This window comes from Chiloscyllium plagiosum, unplaced genomic scaffold, assembly GCF_037043375.1.
Source record: "Chiloscyllium plagiosum isolate Xiang-an unplaced genomic scaffold, Cpla_swu_hap1 HiC_scaffold_9, whole genome shotgun sequence".
Lineage (NCBI taxonomy): Eukaryota > Metazoa > Chordata > Chondrichthyes > Orectolobiformes > Hemiscylliidae > Chiloscyllium > Chiloscyllium plagiosum.
In genome coordinates this window covers 26,479,078-26,498,247 of record NW_028270147.1, presented here as the reverse complement: position 1 = coordinate 26,498,247, position 19,170 = coordinate 26,479,078, and the positions used below count along the sequence as shown (strand labels likewise).

Genomic DNA, 19,170 nt, shown 5'->3' with positions numbered 1-19,170 from the left:
AAATGTCTTTCCAAAGAAGAGGGAAAAATCAGCCTTTCTTTGCCTCCAAGCATCTAATAGAAGCAAATGGCAGAGAAACATCCATTTTTACAACTTGCATTACGTGTGACAGGAGACTCGTTATTCTTTAATAAAGGAGAATGTGGTCATTAAAAATGCACCCTCCTACCAAAAGAGTTCAAGAACAATTTTACTGCACACAGGTTTGCATTAATTATGCTGCAACAGTATCAGAATAAATTCCTGTACCTGGCAAATTCTGGTAAATATTTGGCATTTTGGCTAGAGTGGCAAAAAACTATTCTTGATTGGCACTACGATAGGGTTCTGGCAAAACTAATAATCAAATTACCCAACATCAATCCACCTTAAATGTATCAAATTATTTAAACATTTATACAGAAACTTTTATAACCACAGGATGCCCTAAGCACCTTGGTGAATGAATTACTTTTGAAGTACGGTCACTATTGTCAAGCAAACTCTCACAAACAGCAGTGCGATAATGACAAGATAATCTATCCAGAGAAAGTTTTTCCCTGTCAGGGTGAAAGGGAAGGCTGGTAGGTACAGGGAATGCTGGATGACGAAAGAAATTGAGGGTTTGGTTAAGAAAAAGAAGGAAGCATATGTCAGGTATAGAAAGGATAGATCGAGAGAATCCTCTGAAGAATATAAAGGAAGGAGGAGCATACTTAAGAAGGAAATCAGGAGGGCAAAAAGGGGACATGAGATGGCTTTAGCAAATAGAATTAAGGAGAATCCAAAGGGTTTTTACAAATATATTAAGGACAAAAGGGTAACTTGGGAGAGAATAGGCCTCTCAAAGATCAGCAAAGGCGGCCTTTGTGTGGAGCCACAGAAAATGGGGGAGATACTAAATGAATATTTTGCATCAGTATTTACTGTGGAAAAGGATATGGAAGATATAGACTGTAGGGAAATAGATGGTGACATCTTGCAAAATGTCCAGATTACAGAGGAGGAAGTGCTGGATGTCTTGAAACTGTTAAAAGGTGGATAAATCCCCAGGACCTGATCAGGTGTACCCGAGAACTCTGTGGGAAACTAGAGAAGTGACTGCTGGGCCTCTTGTTGAGATATTTGTATCATCAATAGTCACAGGTGAGGTGCCAGAAGACTGGAGATTGGCAAACGTGGTGCCACTGTTTAAGAAGGGCGGTAAAGACAAGCAAGGGAACTATAGACCAATGAGCCTGACCTCAGTGGTGGGCAACTTGTTGGAGGGAATCCTGAGGGACAGTATGTACATGTATTTGGAAAGGCAAGGACTGATTAGGAATAGTCAACATGGCTTTGTGTGTGGGAAATTATGTCTCACAAACTTGATTGAGTATTTTGAAGTAGTAACAAAGAAGATTGATGAGGGCAGAGCAGTAGATGTGATATATAGGGACTTCAGTAAGGCATTCGACAAGGTTCCCCATGGGAGACTGATTAGCAAGGTTAGATCTCAGGGAATACAGGGAGAACTAGCCATTTGGATACAGAACTGGCTCAAAGGTAGAAGACAGAGGGTGGTGGTGGAGGGTTGTTTTTCAGACTGGAGGCCTGTGATCAGTGGAGTGCCACAAGGATCAGTGCTGGGTCTACTTTTTGTCATTTACATAAATGATTTGGATGCGAGCATAAGAGGTACAGTTAATAAGTTTGCAAATGACACCAAAATTGGATGTGTAACGGACAGCGAAGAGGGTTACCTCAGATTACAACAGGATCTGGGCCAGATGTGCCAATGGGCTGAGAAGTGGCAGGTGGACTTTAATTCAGATAAATACGAGGTGCCGCATTTTGGGAACGCAAATCTTAGCAGGACTTGTACACTCAATGGTAAGATCCTAGGGAGTGTTGCTGAACAAAGATCTTGGAGTGCAGGTTCATAGCTCCTTGAAAGTGGAGTTGCAGGTAGATAGGATAGTGACGGAGGTGTTTGGTATGCCATGTTGCAGCTGTACAGGACATTGGTTAGGCCACTGATGGAATGTTGCATGCAATTCTGGTCTCCTTCCTATCAGAAAGATGATGTGAAACTTGAAATGGTTCAGGAAAGATTTATAAGAATGTTGCCAGGGTTGGAGGATTTGAGCTATAGGAAGAGGCTGAACAGGCTGTTTTCCCTGGAGGCTGAGGGGTGACCTTATAGAGGTTTACAAAATTATGAGGGGCATGGATAGGTTAAATAGACAAAGTCTTTTCCCTGGGGTCGGGGAGTCCAGAACTAGAGGGCATAGGTTTAGGGCGAGAGGGAAAATATAAAACAGACCTAAGGGGCAACTATTTCATACAGAGGAAGGTACATTTATGAAATGAGCTGCCAGGGGATGTGGTGGAGGCTGGTACAATTGCAACATTTGAGGGGCATTTGGATGGGTATATGAATAGGAAGGGTTTGGAGGTATACGGGCCGGGGTGCTGGCAGGTGGGACTAGATTTGGTTGAGATATCTGGCCGGCATGGACATGTTGGACCGAAGGGTCTGTTTCCATGCTGTACATCTCTATGACTTAAGTGTAAGTGTTCATCAGCACAGCATGGATAACTTTGCTTCTCCAAAATAATGTCATGGGATCATTTACATCTACTGAGGGGACTAAAGGGACTGCGATTTGATACTGCGTCCAAATAATGGTATCTCCCTCAATGCAGCACATCTTCTCACTATTGCACTGCAGCGTCAGACTTGATTTTCTCACTCAAGTCCTGAAGTGACAGTCGAATCCACCATAGCTCAGTTAGCATTGCTGCCTCAGTGCCAGAGACCTGGGTTTTATTCCACCCTTGGGTGACCGCGTGGCGTTTGCACATTTTTCTTGAATCTGTGTGGATTTCCTCTGGGTACTCCAGTTTCCTCCCGTAGTCCAAAAATGTTCAGGTTAGGTGGATTGGTCATGCTAAATTGTCCATAGTGTATAGGGATGTGCAGGCTAAGTGCATTAGCCATGGGAAATGCAGGGTTACAGGGACAGGGTGGATGCATTTGGAGGATCAGTGTGAACTTGATGAGCCAAATGGCCTGATTCCACACTGTAGGGATTGCAATTGAAACAAGTGTTCTAACAGAACAACAACCGGCATGTAACAGATGCCAGGAAACTGGGCAAACGAATGTCACACTAGTGTAAATTTAAATTGACCCACCAAGCAAAAATAGAATTAGTTGGCTTATTGCAGGCAGGAGAAATTTAATTATCCGAACTAAAAGTATTCAATTCTTAAATAATTCTATCTAACATGAAATCTGCTGATAAAGTAGAGTTTGTATTGAAGCAAGAGTACTCAACACTGCTACAAAACAACATGCATACACACAACTAGATATATTTAGAACTTTAATTGCATAAGTCAAATCTAAACAAGAAAAACAACTGTTGAAGATTCAAGGTGGGGAAAGACAGGGTTGAGAAAGAGAAACACAGAAATCGAAAAGAAAGTCTCCAATATAAATTAATTTGAAGTCAAAAAGATTCCATCACTTATGCTATGAAAAAGTGAGTTACCCCTGAATTGCCACAATGTTTTCTGTTGTCTTAAGTGAGGATGAGTGGGTAATACTGTAATTTAATGCACTTCAGTTCTGAGTCCATTGGCAAGGACTGTTGCAGGGTATTGGTTAGAGCAGAGTGTCTGTGACAATAGATTACATATTTCCATGTTTAACATAAGGTGCGTTTTGGAAGTTTGTTGTCCAATTTACTCCATAGTGATAGTGATCAGCCTCACTGTTATTACTAACCACTACTAACATACAAAAGCAGTTGACCAAGGTGTCATGTGTGGTACATCACTTTGAAGACAGTGTACTAATAAGCAATCCAGGATGGTAAAACACCAGCATGCTTGGCCAATAGGTAACATTAAGCTTTCATTGCCTTATGTCCTCTTGTCTTCTGAAATTTAAAAAGTCACAGCTCTTCAAATATAGACCAACTATTCTTTCTGTATCCAAAGCCATGAGAAAATGTTTATGGAAAACAAGCTGTCTACTTTTCATTTTCATTTATGCAGTTGTTTCTATATTGGTATTTCTTTACTTAAAACGTGAATTTTCTTGCTCTCTTATTAAATATTTATTATTGCAACTTGTTTACCTTACCACACTCTTAATACTATTAATAAACATTGCACTTCATATACCTTACAAAAGATTCAATGATGAGCTGAACAGGATCTGACATCCAACATCACCCTTTCCTCTGAAAGGGATATGTAACATGTTTACTTTAATTACAAGTAAAATACTGATGGCAATGAATTATGATTTCCCTCTGAAAAGACCACCCCTTAAAAAATACACAAATATATAGATTAGCATTTCTGTGGAAGCCAAATTAGCAAATAATGGTGCATAAAGAGACATTGCAAACCCTTCACTCTGACAATGTCTGTCGCTCTATTTTGGTTGGATTTGGTTATCTGCTCAATAATGGAGTAACAAGGGGCTATGCCATTTATAGGAAGAAAACCTCATTCAGATTTAATTAAAATTTAGATCATGTAACCTGATTAAAATAGCTTTTCTTACTACAATTATGCCTGGTACAAGCACATTATAAATATTTTAGCCACTATTTTGTTGTTAAAATATAGATTTTCAGACATAGCAATCTACTTTTCTCTCTCGGAAGTTGCAATTTAAACTGACAGAAAAGTATCTAAACATCTCTGACTGTGAATAGTGCTGTCATTCAATGGCCACAACTATAAGACTGTTTACTCGCTGACATATAGTTAGCTGAAAAAATAGTAAGTACCTACAGTCCCAGAGGTCCACAATGGTGCTCTCTCACAACAGAGAGCGCGCAAGAGAGAGACGACTGACGTCAACCCGAAGGTCACCATACCTCAGGTGAGGGGAGAGGTTGAAAGGGAGGGATCTTTATGGTAAGTTTAACTGGTTCGGGAATTGAATCCTGTATGGGATTTATTGAATGGTGTCACAGTATCACAAACCAGTCATCAAACCAACCGAAATAACTGACATTGGAAAATACAGATGCAATGGCTTGCCAGCTAGCCAGGTTTACAGTGTATCATCAATCTCACTATTGCAGGGAAATACTGAAACACTCCCCCAATACAATTAATTTATTTTTGTTCAAAACAAGTCTTGGCTAAGATTGCGTGGATTGAGTCATTACTCCAATTATTTATTTTTGTGAAATTGTACAATTCTCTTGAAGTTAATTTTGAATTTTGTTTTTATTACCTTGATGGGATGTAGGTGTCGCTGGCAAAGCCAGAATTTATTATCCAACCCTAAATGCTGAAATGGCAGTGAGCCATTTCCTTGAACATAACAGAGTGGCTTTCTGGGCTATTTCAGAACTAAGTCAATTGCTATGAGGCTAGATATACAGGCTGAATCAGTTAAAGACTGAAGATTTTCTTCTCTCAAGGACATAAACAAATTATATATTTTTTCTTTAATGACAATCCAGTAGTCAGGGTCACCATGAAGGAGAATATATACTTCATACTATTAATTTTAATTAATGTTTGAATTTATTTAATTGCTGTAGTCAGATGTGAATTCATGCTCCAGATCATTAATCCAGGCCTCTGGATTATCATTTCAATAGCATTATACCATCCTACTGTGTTCTGATCCCATAAGAATTAGAAATGTTTGCAATACATAGAGGTTCTTTCCAGCACTTGGATTCATAACTGGTATTGTGCATACATAGAAAAGCCGATTCAAAACCGATTGTTAAAATCCAAACTGTATCCAGACACACTTTTTTGTTGCAAAGTCATGACTACTGTCAATGTAATAACCATTTAAGTTTTCTTCATATATTAGTATTTTTTGCAAGGTATGCAAATAGTACCAGTGCTTGCATCAATATTGGAAAGTTGAATTGTTCTCCATAACTAGTGACGTTGAGAAAAATCACCAATTTTTCTTTACATTTTCCACACCGAATAAACTATTACACACAACAAACACCAAGAAAATCATGAAATCCAGTTTCAAACATTTTGCAATACAGTAACATTATAAATTGGAGCTGTGAAATTTACAATGGAAAAATTGGATTCCTGGATGAAGGGCTTTTGCCTGAAACGTCAACTCTCCTGCTCCTCGGATGCTGTCTGATCTGTTGAGCTTTTCTAGGACCACAGTCTCTACTCTTGATCTCCAGCATCTGCATTCCTCACTGTCGTCCACTGGAAAAACTATATGACTCAGCTTGTAGTGTTACTGAATATATGTAGTAATTAATTTTAAAAAGTTAGCTGAAAAATATTTTAACAAAATGACAAATATTTGAGAAAGGATAATTGGATACTGAAGTTTGCAACTCGATGGATGAGAGATGAATTTTACAAGTTGGAAATAAGAATTTCAAACCTTTTTAAATAAATTTAACTTGTTCACAAAGTGATTGCTTACATACGCACTCAGTTACTATACTCTTTTTTTAAAAGAACTTTATCCACTAAGATTTATGCTTTTGCATTCTACTAGCAGGTTAGATTAGTAATTTAAGCTACTTGAAAAATTTTGGATTAAATGGGGCAAGTGAAATATTGTACTGTTTCACTCATTTCCTGATGGTGGGGAAAGAGCTCAACAGAGTCAATTTATAGGGCTATGTTCCAAAAACCTAATTCAAAGGCTATATTCAATACCATAGCAGTGAAATGACATTGTGATGTATCAAAGGCTCCCCCCCAACCACATGCTGACATGGTATCAAGCTCCTTACACATGCTAACAAGAGGACAAACAAAGGCCTCTTTCCTCCCCCCCTCCCGCCGCCAAAATTAATCAAAATTCATGTGGAAATGCCCTGGCAATGCTCTTTTGCTTTAAATAAAGTTGGAGTTATGGAAGAAAAAAATTACTGAATGAAACAGAATGTTGTCTCTCAAGATAAAGTAAAAATAATTCTGATTGACGCAATACTTTTTACTATACCTCCTCAATTTCACGATCAATCTTCTGCTGTTTCTGCAGCTTCATTTCCTCTGCGTTTTTACCCAAGAATGCACCAAATGTAAAACTTAGGTCAGAGTGCTCCAGCTGATAATAGAAGTGATAGATTTTAGTCAAAAGAACATGTCGTGGGATACGGGTTATAAATGTTTGCACAAATTTGGTTTTATCAATTACATATTAAATATATGGAGTATTTGTTCCACAATCAAATATATAATTTGTTACCTTAAATTCAATTATTCAATTTTCTGATTAAGAAAACAATAAATAAAAAGAAAATGCTTACCATTTCTCGATCAGCTTTTTTATTAGTTAAAGCATCGACCTGTGATTCATAATTTGCCTGAATTAAGTCTCTTCTTTTCAGCACTGACTAAGGAAAGAAGTGTTAAACATTACCTTACAACTATGCGTAATGTAGTACAACTACAGCTAAATTCTTGACTAACTTCAGTAACATATGCAGTACACATTTCCAATGCTGTTTCCTTCCACTTGCTAACACGGAGTTGCATTAAAAATCTAAACAATACAGTAATTGCCAACAAATCTAGTACCTTAATTACTTTTGGAGTCAAAGCTGAAATGTCATTTCCACGTTTTTTTTTAAATGTCACTTATGTACCCTGCATTAAAGTCTGTTCCATCAATTAAATAATACCAAGATTACATATTAAATAAATGGGCATTTCAAATGTCCAATGATTAATTTTGATAGACAAACATTGTTACGGGACATGATGCAAAAAATGATAATTTTTAGGAAGTGTGCTGCATTACATTGTGCACAGAATAAAAAGCACAATATCAAATGTATTTGAAGAAAATGTTTATAAAAACTGAAATAAACCCTGGAGTTTAAGTTTGCGCCTCTTTGTCTTACAGGAGGGAGCTTTGATATATAGCAAAAAGATAGAAACTCAGAACCAAAAAGAACTGTATAGAATAGAACCTCAAATATAGCATGTTAGTACCACAGTTAAACCTTAAAAAGTAATAAATACTTGAGGTTAATCTCTGACCAATCCATTCAACCACTCAAACAGAAATAACACATTACAATTATTGCCATTATTATAAATGCATTATTGAGAAAATTGTAGTTAGTCTTTGAAAAGTTAGTCTTTGACATTTACTACAAAGTCAAATGATAAATATTCAAATTACTAATTACTCAAGGACATCACAATATGATGACTATTGTTCATATAAAACAATGAAGAAATTTAGCTGTCTTTTTAAAAGCTATAAAATACATATGAGAGTATGGGACTCTTCTGTCAAACCTTGTAAAATATTTCTTCCATAATGCTTCTGCAATAGGTGCAAATCATTTCTGGCTCATCCCATTTAAAATAAACCAACAAGTGATTTGCAGGAAGTCATTCAATCACGAACCTATCCTGGGTGTACTATCATCAAAGGCCATAGCTATTGATGGCAGCTGTTATCCTCTTGAGGAACCTAGGGATGGATAATAACTGCAGCCTTGTCAGCATTACCCTTCCCCCAAGAATTTAAAAAAATCTGATGTGACACAACATCAAAACATTGCAGGACAGCCTTGATTAGATTATTGTTTGCAAATAACTGAGAAGTTAGCAAATGACACTTAAGTCGATTTCATTTTTGCAAAGCTAATGTGACCAATCTCTTCACAACCGTTTAAACAACTGAATTCATTATTTTTTACTATGTAAGTGTAGAATGTGGAAGTAAATTATGAACACAAACTGTAATTCTTTTTAACAAAATAACAATCTAATATTAAACATCACACTTCACCTACAAAGTACAAGCAAATCCACTTAAAATAAGCCTATGATTTGACCAAACTTGCCCAAATCATTTTACGACCTTGGGATTCAAATTAAAAAATACCTACCTTCAGAGTTTCTGCACATAGAACATATTCATGCAAAGCAGGAAGCAAATCCTCCGAGAGGCCTATTGTAAGTCCTTCAATAGCCTTGCAGCAGTTTTCAATAGAACTAGCTACTCCTTTCAAAGGTTCAGCCAAATCCTGTTCAGATTCTGACCATAGCGTATAAATGGGACCGTATTCCTTCATCTCAGTCAAGTGCTCTTTATAAGCAAAAAAATATATAGTTGATCCTTTCCTTCTCATCAACCTCAAAACATCACAATCAAAGAATCACAATCAAGAACTGAAATGCACTTATCCAAAACATGCTACCTATTTGGACAGATTTCAAGGCAACTCTTATTTTAAGAACCGTGAACTTAAAAATGGGAAACAATATTGTGGTAGCTGTGGAAGATGCTGCTGCAGTTTTACAAATAAAATTATCAGAACATTGTTTGTGCTGTATCTACGTGTGTGCACTTTTTTTTTGGGGGGGGGAGAAAAGAGATGAGACCCAGAGGGAGAGAGGAGAGGGGGAGAGAGAGAGTTGGGGGAGGTGAGAGAGAGAGTTGGGGGTGAGAGAGGGAGTTGGAAAGGGGGGGGGGGGGAAGGGGGTGAGTGTGCGCGCACGCTGTTCAGGGCAATTTTCCCCAGTGAAAAACGTTTGATTGGGTTTCAACCAGGAACAGGATGACACACTGTAACCTCTTGAATCCAGAAGGCTTGGGACTAAGACAGTCTGGCATTCAGAACGTCAGATAAATGTTACAATGCCTAACCACAACAGAATGAATCTGATATAAATGGGTACCAGAGACATAAATGTGACAAAACATTTTAAAGCAGTAATAAAATTGTGTACTGCTTTCCAAGTACTGCACGCTAAAATTAGAAGACATATTTACCAGCAAGGTGCCAAGCAGGCCTGGAATACTTGTGCACTAACTTGATCGATCCAGAGGTCAACAATGTAATCCAGTGACTACCTCAGTGCTGGAAAAACCAGAAATCTATGTACCTGACCAGGAAAAGCATGCATTGACTATAAACTTTGCTACATTTCTTTTCCTGTCTGCCTATGAGACACAGTCTCCTCATCCAAAGGTTAACTGCAGGCAGTAGCTATACTAAAAATGTGATAAGACACACTGATTGGTATATGTGAAGGGGAGAGGAGGGGGGGGGGAAGTGACCCAAAGTAGAGCCGATTTGTATGCCTTTGCAAATACACATCTGTCCGCATACCCCTGGGTATGAATGGGGGATAGAGACTGATTTCTACGACTCATGACCACCTGCAATAGAAAATGGAGTACCAACCTTTCAGCTCCTTTAAAATTCTTTGGCTTATTTTATCCAAAGTTCCCATTTTCTGACGGAAAACATCCACATAGTCACTCTTTGCTGTGAATTCATCTGGTCGATTCTTAATAGTTCTGACCGTGTTAGCAACAGCCTTGACTGTTTCTCCCATTTTACTGATGAATCCTGGACCAAGTTTCTTGTGAGATGCTAAATCCTACATTAAAGCAAGCAAAAGTGAATAACCCAGAAGGGAAAATAATGATATGTGACATATGAGAAATTCGAGAAGGAATGGATGAGATAAAGACATATGAATAGCAGACACTCTTTCGCCATTTTAAACCATTCAATTAGATTATGGCCAGTCTGTATTTTCACCTGTCTACCTTATGTCCAAAGTACTTTTACTGAACAAAAACCTACCAATTTTCAAATTACCTAACTGCAACAGATTTTTTGGAAGAATCCTGTGCGAAGAAATGATTCAGGTCAGTACCAATATATGGCCTCCTTCTAATGTTAGAGCTATGCCTTTTCTTGGATTACCACACCACTGGACATATGATCAACAGTTACAAAACATAGTTAATTATATTAGATCACAGCTGACAAAAAAAAAGAATCACAGGACCTAAATCCCCCTAAAGTACTTTCAGAATACCAAAACACACTGACACTCTTGACTTTAGTACTGAGGCCACAGCGTGCCAATTAAATTTTTAGATGGAGGCATGCTTGGTGATAGATTTTAGGAAAAAGTCTATAGAAGAGGTTATATGCATTAAGTGATAAAGTTTTGATATGAGTCGAGGATCAAAGACCTTGGACTCAAGATAAATTATTGCAAGTGGAAGAATATTGATAAAACTATAGGGGAAAAAAAGAGAAATGTTGTTTTACAGACTGCCAATTAGACTGAAGTTTTGGGCATGTCACTTTAGGAAAGATATTTCAAGTCAAAGAGCATACAGAAGATGCTTCAAGAAGGTGGCGCTGGCAAAGTAGGCAGCATTCGGCCTCCTGAGCCCATTTGCTCCAGATCGGACGCTTTTCTTCATTTCTGTTTCTTCATCATCTTTCTGTTAGCAGCGGCAGAGAAGGTGACATCGTGAAGGTCAACAGTCAGAGGGAGGACTCCAGGTATCAGCAAGGCAGCGGCAGTTTGGTATGCCCCGAGTAGGGACTCCAAGACTTGATGAGGCAGCAGTGGCAACGCAGCCAAAAACTCCTGATTGCGGTCGGCCCAGAGTGGGGACTCCTGGTTATCAGTGAGGTGACGACAGTATAGTGGAACCGGAGCTTCCTGATGCAGGGAGAGTGTGGGTCCAGTAAGGGAACTGGCATCAGTAGCCTGCTAAGGTGGGCCCAGATGGTGCCTGAAGAGGGGGGACTCTGACTTTGGTGGGTCCAGCACAGGCAGGTAGGGGTGGCGGCACAAGTGTCATTGATCAACTGGTTCGGGGTTCAGGGCTCATGGCGGAGGTGTTGGAACAAAAATGGACTCCATTTCAGCTCCTCCTTTTTATTCTTAAACTACTCAAAATGGTACAGGATTGTGGCAGCAGTTGAAGTTTCCACTGTGGAGTACAAGTGACAATAAACCATTCAGAAGAAATAACTAAACTCAGATGTTGTCCAAGTGTCTGAGGAGAGGCTATCAAAACTGGGCTACTTTCTTTAGAACAAAGATAGTTGTATGGTTATCTGGTACAGGTGTTCAAAATTTATATTATGGTCCAGGAAAATCTATTTTTATTGGTAATTAGTTCAGTATCTAGGAGGTATAAAATGAAAATCATCAAAAGATTGACAGGAAAGTTCAACGTAGTATACAGAATGTTCCAGAAATAGGTAAAGCAGAATTCTTAACTATGTTAATCAGACAGAATTGAATAAATATTCAAAAAGAAAAACTTAAAGCTTATGGAGCAAGATCTGAGAGACTGTGTATATTTAGCCCAGTCTTTTAGAGCAAAAGAGCCTCTTTCTGAACTGTAAAATCCTATTATTCATATAAACTTGTAATGCTAAGGCAACAGTCTCTGAATCATGGAATTTCAGAACAAAGTAAGCTATTGCATAGCTTTTATTAACATTCTTATGAAGTATATCAAACTAGATCATGCCATTGTCCCAATGCTTTTATTAACGCATGTCTCATAAAATTGCCTTTTGGTTTCCTGGGAGCAGTTTGATGTATCTTGGCATGATTGCAGAAACATTTCTTAAAAATAAACTTGTAGTAGGATTTAGTCAATTACTTTCTGGACTAAATGGTGATAATAGTTTAGGAACATCCAAAATGATGGTCACAACCACAGAGTGGAATTGCAGGTTCCTATTTACTAGAAATCATAACCTCTTACAATGTATACTTCATGGATTTTCAATCTATACACCACTATAATAAGGCAAGATTAGCATGTATATATATATTTTGACCTGCAAATAGGCCAAGGTGAAAATAAAGGGTGAGGTGCACATCTTTCACTGGACATGCCATACCAAGTAAAACATTCAGAATAGAACTACATTGGTTGTCTTGCAGATATCACCATATTCTTCTATTGCTTTCAGTATCACCATTTGGTTGAGAGAATGAAGGTTTGGATTAGAGGTCTTCTATCCGTATGATTTGAACATTATGCTTGGAGTCACGATTTACATGTCTTTTCCAAGAGTGCTAGGATTGGTTATCATTAAGGTCTCACTTTTCAACCTTGCACCTCCCCTAAAAGCATTATGACCCTCAAATTAAATTTACCACCAGTCTTATCTAATGACAGCGCAGCCCTAGTCTTCTGGGACTATGGCTACTTTACCTGGGATCTACACTGCACATTTTCATTGCACTTTTGCTAAACTCAATGAGTTCAGGGTGCAAATCAGAGTTTAATTTTGAGTAGAGGATGAGAAAAGTCAGACGCAAGTACATTATGAGTACTTCATTTCCAGAATCTGAGCTAGTTGTGATAGGTGTGAAAAAGATCTGTAATCTCATCAAAAAATTGAAATTTATTGGTGCACAATAAGTATTCGACCACATGTTCATATTCCTTTCATTAAGCATTCAAAATAGGACAGAGAAATCTTTGTTTTCAAAACAAGTTCCAGAAAACTGCATTACACTTAGATTTAATAATCGTGGATCATTTAACATGAATTAAACAAAAACATGTATTTTCACCTCTAAGTGGCTTGTGAATCAATTTTAAATTCCTAAATATCTGAAGCTCTTTATTAGTGCTTTGCATTTCAAAAACCATCATCCCTCACTCGAATTTTATATACTGTTCCTCACACCGCTGAAGTTTCATGTGTTACTTGGAATGGAAGATGGTTGTGGTTGTTGGAAGCTAATCATCTCATCTACAGGACGTTACTACAAAAGTTTCATATGGTAGTTAGTCCTAGCCTCATTCAGAAGGCGATGTTGGGTCAGGGTCTGGGGCATGCCAGCGAGGTAAGTGGTTAAGTCATTTTAATAGTCTGACTCCTGAGTAAGTATGCATTTAATAGTCAACTTTTATTGACTAAATAATTTTACTTAATTTCATCAAAATCGGCTTGAGTCTTTGATTCAATGAAGATTTTTGTATGTTTCCAGGCGTAGTGAAACTGCCCAGCATAAAATTCAGATTCCCAGGCAATCCCTTCAGTGTTACAAGGAGTATTCTGAGGGATCCTGATCTACACCCACATAACAATGGTATGTCCAGAGGAAAACCTACCCCAATGATATAATGAAATCCAAACAGATTAATTATTCTGAAAACAACTACCCTTGAGAAATATCAATTCAAATATTGTTTATACTGAAAACACAAGATATATATATATTTTATTAGGCAATGTTTTAAAGCACGTATCGAGTCAGAGATGTACAGCATGGAAACAGAACCTTCGGTCCATGCTGACCAGATAACCTAACCCAATCTAGTCCCACCTGCCAGCACCCGGTCCATATCCCTCCAAACCCTTCCTAGTCATATACCCATCCAAATGCTTCTTAAATGTTGCAATTGTACCAGCTTCCACCACATCCTCTGGCAGTTCATTCCATACACGTACCACCCTCTGCATGAAAAAGTTGCCCCTTAGGTCTCTTTTATATCTTTCCCCTCTCACCCTAAACCTATGCCCTGTAGTTCTGGACTCCCCGACCCCAGGAAAAAGACTTTGCCTATTTATCCTATCCGTGCCCCTCATAATTTTGTAAACATTTATAAGGTGTTTTCCCTCGACGCTCGAGAGAAAACAGCCCCAGCCTGTTCAGCCTCTCTCTATATCTCAAATCCTCCAACCCTGGCAACATTCTTGTAAATCTTTTCTGAACCCTTTCAAGTTTCACAGCATCTTTCCGATAGGAAGGAGACCAGAATTGCACGCAATATTCCAACAGTGGCCTAACCAACGTCCTGTACAGCCGCAACATGACCTCCCAACTCCTGCACTCAATACTCTGACCAATAAAGCAAAGCATACCAAACGCCTTCTTCACTATCCTGTCTACCTGCAACTCCACTTTCAAGGAGCTATGAACCTGCACTCCAAGGTCTCTTTGTTCAGCAACGCTCCCTTGGACCTTACCATTAAGTGTATAAGTCCTGCTAAGATTTGCTTTCCCAAAATGCAGCACCTCGCATTTATCTAAATTAAACTCCACCTGCCACTTCTCAGCCCATTGGCCCATCTGGTCAAGATCCTGTTGTAATCTGAGGTAACCCTCTTCGCTGTCCACTACACTTCCAATTTTGGTGTCATCTGCAAAATTACTAACTGTACCTCTTATGCTCGCATCCAAATCATTTATGTAAATGACAAAAAGTAGAGGACCCAGCACTGATCCTTGTGGCACTCCACTGGTCACAGGCCTCCCTGCACAATTCTGTACTTTTAAAAATCTGTTCACTTGTGGGGCATGGGCACCGCCTGGGCCAGCATTTATTGTCCATTCCTAGTTGCCATTAGGTGATGGTGATTGCCTTCTTGAACAGCTGTGGTCCACCTGCTGAAGGTACACCTTCAATGCCATTTCGGAGTGAATTCTGGAATTTTGACCCAGTGATATTGAAAGAGCAGTGAAACATTTCCAAAAGTGGTTTAGAGGGTACTTGCAAGTGGTGATGTTCCCATGTATCTGCTGCCCTTGCTCCATTAGATGGATGTGCGCTGGTTTTCTAGGCACAAACCCACCAATACATTAAAACAGCAGCTAATGATTTTAGAAGACTCTATACAGACAAGAAGCAAAATTACTGTCATTTACAAAATACCTTGCAAGAACTGTAACAAGCACTACATTGGACAAGCAGGCAGAAAACTAGGTAACAGGATACATGAACATCAACTAGCCACAAAAAGACATGACTCACTCCCATTAGTATCCTTATATAGAGATGAGGAAGGGCACCATTTTGACTGGGACAACACATCCATTCTAGGACAAGCCAAACAAGACACACACAAGAATTCCTAGAAGCATGGCTTTCCAACCGGAACCTCATCAACAAACACATTGACTTGGACCCCATTTACCACCCTCTGAGAAAAAGAACAGGAAATGACACCACCAAACCAAGGAAATCTAAACACAAATATAAAGCAGGTTACTTACACCAGTGCTTCACTGGAGGCTCACTGATGATATTATCTATTATGATGACAAAACGTCTGAAAGTGAACCTTCCAGCTCAGTGAGCAAACTTACATCCAGAACCTCAACCTGAGCTACAAATCCTTTCAAAACTCACGGAGTGCATGTTTGTGGTTCTGGTGTTTACCAAGCAGGCTGTTGTATCCTGAATGGTATCAAGTCCGAACTGTTGTTGGGGCTGTACTCATCTGGGCAACTGGGGAGTACTCCCCAACACTCCTGACTTGTTCCTTGTAGATGGCAGACAGATTCTGGAGAGTCAAGAGTTACTCACTGAGGTATTCCTAGTCTCTGACCTACTGTTGTAGTCACTGTATTTATATGGCAAGTCCAGCTGAGTTTCTGGTCAATGGTAACCCCCAGGATGTTGACAATTGTGGGTTCAGTGATAGTGAAACCATTAAATACCATGGGGCAATGATTAGTTTGTCTCTTACTGGAGGTGTTCATTGCCTGACATTTGTATAGCATGAATCTTACATGTCACTTTTCAGCACAAACTTGAATATTGCCCAGATCTTGCTGCACACAGACTGCTTCACCATCTGAAGGGTTGCAAATGATGCTGAACACTGTGCAATCATCAGTGAACATCCCCACTTCTGACTTTATGTGGACAGAAGGCCGTTGATGGAGCAGCTGAAAATGACTGGACCTAGGACACTAACCTAAGGAACTTTTGCAAATTAATAGATAGAGAGGAATAGAGTTAACCCATACCTGTACTGTTAGAAATATTTTGAAATTTTCACTAAAAGACAGAGTGGGGTGGTCAGCAATTCTGTTTAAAAATTTATGTAGTGCCTTCTGTCGCGTTGCTACGAAATCTTCATTGAAGCGTTCCACCATACCTCTCATTACAAATTTCTCTGGCAATGGCTAAGGAAAAAGAGAAAGATAAAAATATTTTTACATTCACATAATTATGGAATATTCATCCACAGTGAATTATCGCACCACTGCAGTTTTATTTTGACAATTTATTTCAAAATAAGACTGCTAAAATAAATGAGAAAACGTATCTTAGAGTTTCTATATAAAATCAACTCCAAAATGCATCTGAACTCCAAATGCATTGAATTTATGGGAATGACTGGAATTTTTAGCTAAAATACTGTACAAAAGAATTCCTGTAATACCATTCAAAAATAGCAAGGGGTAGGTTTGATTAATTTGTTCAAGCTTGTATTTTCTGTGGTTTGAAATCTAATCAATACCAAAGGCACATTGACAATTATTGACATGGCTCACTTGAATGATAACCAATTTGATGCACAAAATCATATTCAAGACAACGTTGTGCCTTTGAGAGGTTGAAGATGGGGAACGCAAATTATGGAGAAAACTCAAAAAATAACAAATTATTAGAAAGTGTACTTGTTATATTGGCAAGCTTGTTCTTATAGCAATCATGCCCATGAAATAAACAAAATATTCCAAGAACAATCAAAGTTATTTTGTTTGCTTGCAAGCATCAAAATTGCAAAGATACATTTAACTTAGTTGAAAAATAAGGTCTGTGATGTTATGCTATCATTAGATTTTCTCTGTAGTTTCAAACACAGTAAGAACAAAAACGCACATGAACTGCACACAAGTAGTAAATAAACCATAGCATAAATAAAACTCATGTTCCACACAAACATGCTAGGCACACTTCATAAACAAACCTGCTGAGAACATCCATTGATGACAACTGGGCTACTAAGCTGGCAATAAGTGATTGCTTTCCACTTCAGATTCCTGCTTGCATTCAAGTATCACAAAGGTTTCAATGTCATGAAAATGGAAATAAATAAACATGCAAAAATACATCTTGGACAGCAAAAATTTTATTAAAGGCCTGTAAAGGATTATGTATACAGGTTCTGTTCTTTAAAAATCTATATGTTCAGTAGCTGCTATACATTGGAAGTATAAAGTTTTACAACTACACACCCTGAAAACTCAATGGATAACTGGATTATAGAACAGGAGTTGGAGATTCAGTTGTTGATTTGTTCTCCATGAGGTGATTTGAATCATTCAGTGCTCACTCACGCTGCAGAAACAACAGCGCTAATTTAATCAGGACATTAAAAACCCACTCAAAAATCTTGTGCAGCCAGGTTAAACAAATATTCTGGAGTTTTGTTCGATCGAGGGAGTGCAGCCTAGAAACAATAGCAGAAGAAAAATAAAATCACAGAACTTTTCCCATGAGATTACAGAAACTTTCTAGATTTAACAAGCCAACACAGCTGATGTATGGAACAAATCAAGCTGATCAGCCACGTGAACACTGTTGTGGCTCAGGTGACCAACTTCAAGCTCTCCAAAGCACAACAGTCAGTTAAGGGTTTGAGGGCTAATCTCTGCTCATGCTCCTCGACCATTTTTTCCATCAATGACTTTACCTCTGTTATTCTATTTGCGTGTTTTCTACTTGTTTAAACATAACCAACCACCTCTGTTACAGTTTTCTTGTTAATCTTTTGTTAATCTGTATTTCCTGATGTTGAGTGTTTTGGTTGTACTCCACCTTATGATCTTCAGACAAGGTGACTAAGATTAGCTGGACTAACTATGAAATAAAAAACAGTAGCACAACACAAGACAAGACAATGGGAGCAGATACAAGGAAACACCTTCTGCAATTTCCTCTTCAAGCTATTCACCATCCTAATGTGGAACTATATTGCTGGTCCTTTACTGTTTCTTGATTAAGATTCCAGAACTCCTTCCCTACAAAACATTGTGGTTACACCCAGACCAAATAGACTGCAGTGTTACAAGGAGGCAGCTCACCACTACATTACAAGGATGTTGCCAAGGTTGGAGGATTTGAGTTAAAGAGAGAGGTTGAATACTCAAGGGCTGTTTTCCCTGGAGCATCAGAGGCTGAGGAGTGACCTTACAGAGGTTTATAAAACCTGAGGGGCATGGATAAGATAAATAGACAAAGTCTTTTCCCTGGGGTTGGGGAGTCCAGAACTAGAGAGGGCACAGATTTTGGGTGAGGGGGGAAAGATCTAAAAGAGACCTACGGGGCAACTTTTCCATGGAGAGGGTGGCACGTGTATGGAATGAGCTGCCAGAGGATGTGGTGGAGGCTGGTACAATTGCAACATTTAAAAGGCATTTGGATAGGTATATGAATAGGAAGGTTTGGAGGGATATGGGCCAGTTGCTGGCAGGAGTGACTAGATTGGGTTGGAATATCTGGTCGGCATGGACAAGTTGGACTGAGGGTCTGTTTCCCTGCTGTACATCTCTATCACAGTCAGCAAAGCCCAAATCGCCTGAATAATACAAAAAGACTAAACTTGGGCTAAATCCTCTAGCATTATGATAGACGTCTCATATCGCTATCCATCGAGAAGGGGAAGGCCTCAA

The 19,170-nt window shown here is 38.7% G+C and overlaps 1 protein-coding gene across 2 annotated transcripts in view; it reads right to left on the bottom strand.

Moving 5' to 3' along the window:
- The window catches only part of snx7 (sorting nexin 7), a 96,818-nt gene that overhangs the window by 25,305 nt on the left and 52,343 nt on the right, over positions 1-19,170 (bottom strand). For both annotated transcript variants that reach the window (XM_087990486.1, XM_043698873.2), the window contains exons 4-8: positions 16,516-16,674; positions 10,155-10,353; positions 8,853-9,052; positions 7,254-7,340; positions 6,947-7,051 (exon numbers count right to left, since the gene is read on the bottom strand). In XM_087990486.1, the coding sequence (XP_087846612.1) occupies positions 6,947-7,051; positions 7,254-7,340; positions 8,853-9,052; positions 10,155-10,353; positions 16,516-16,674 (750 nt within the window). The remainder of the gene's footprint in view (positions 1-6,946; positions 7,052-7,253; positions 7,341-8,852; positions 9,053-10,154; positions 10,354-16,515; positions 16,675-19,170) is intronic.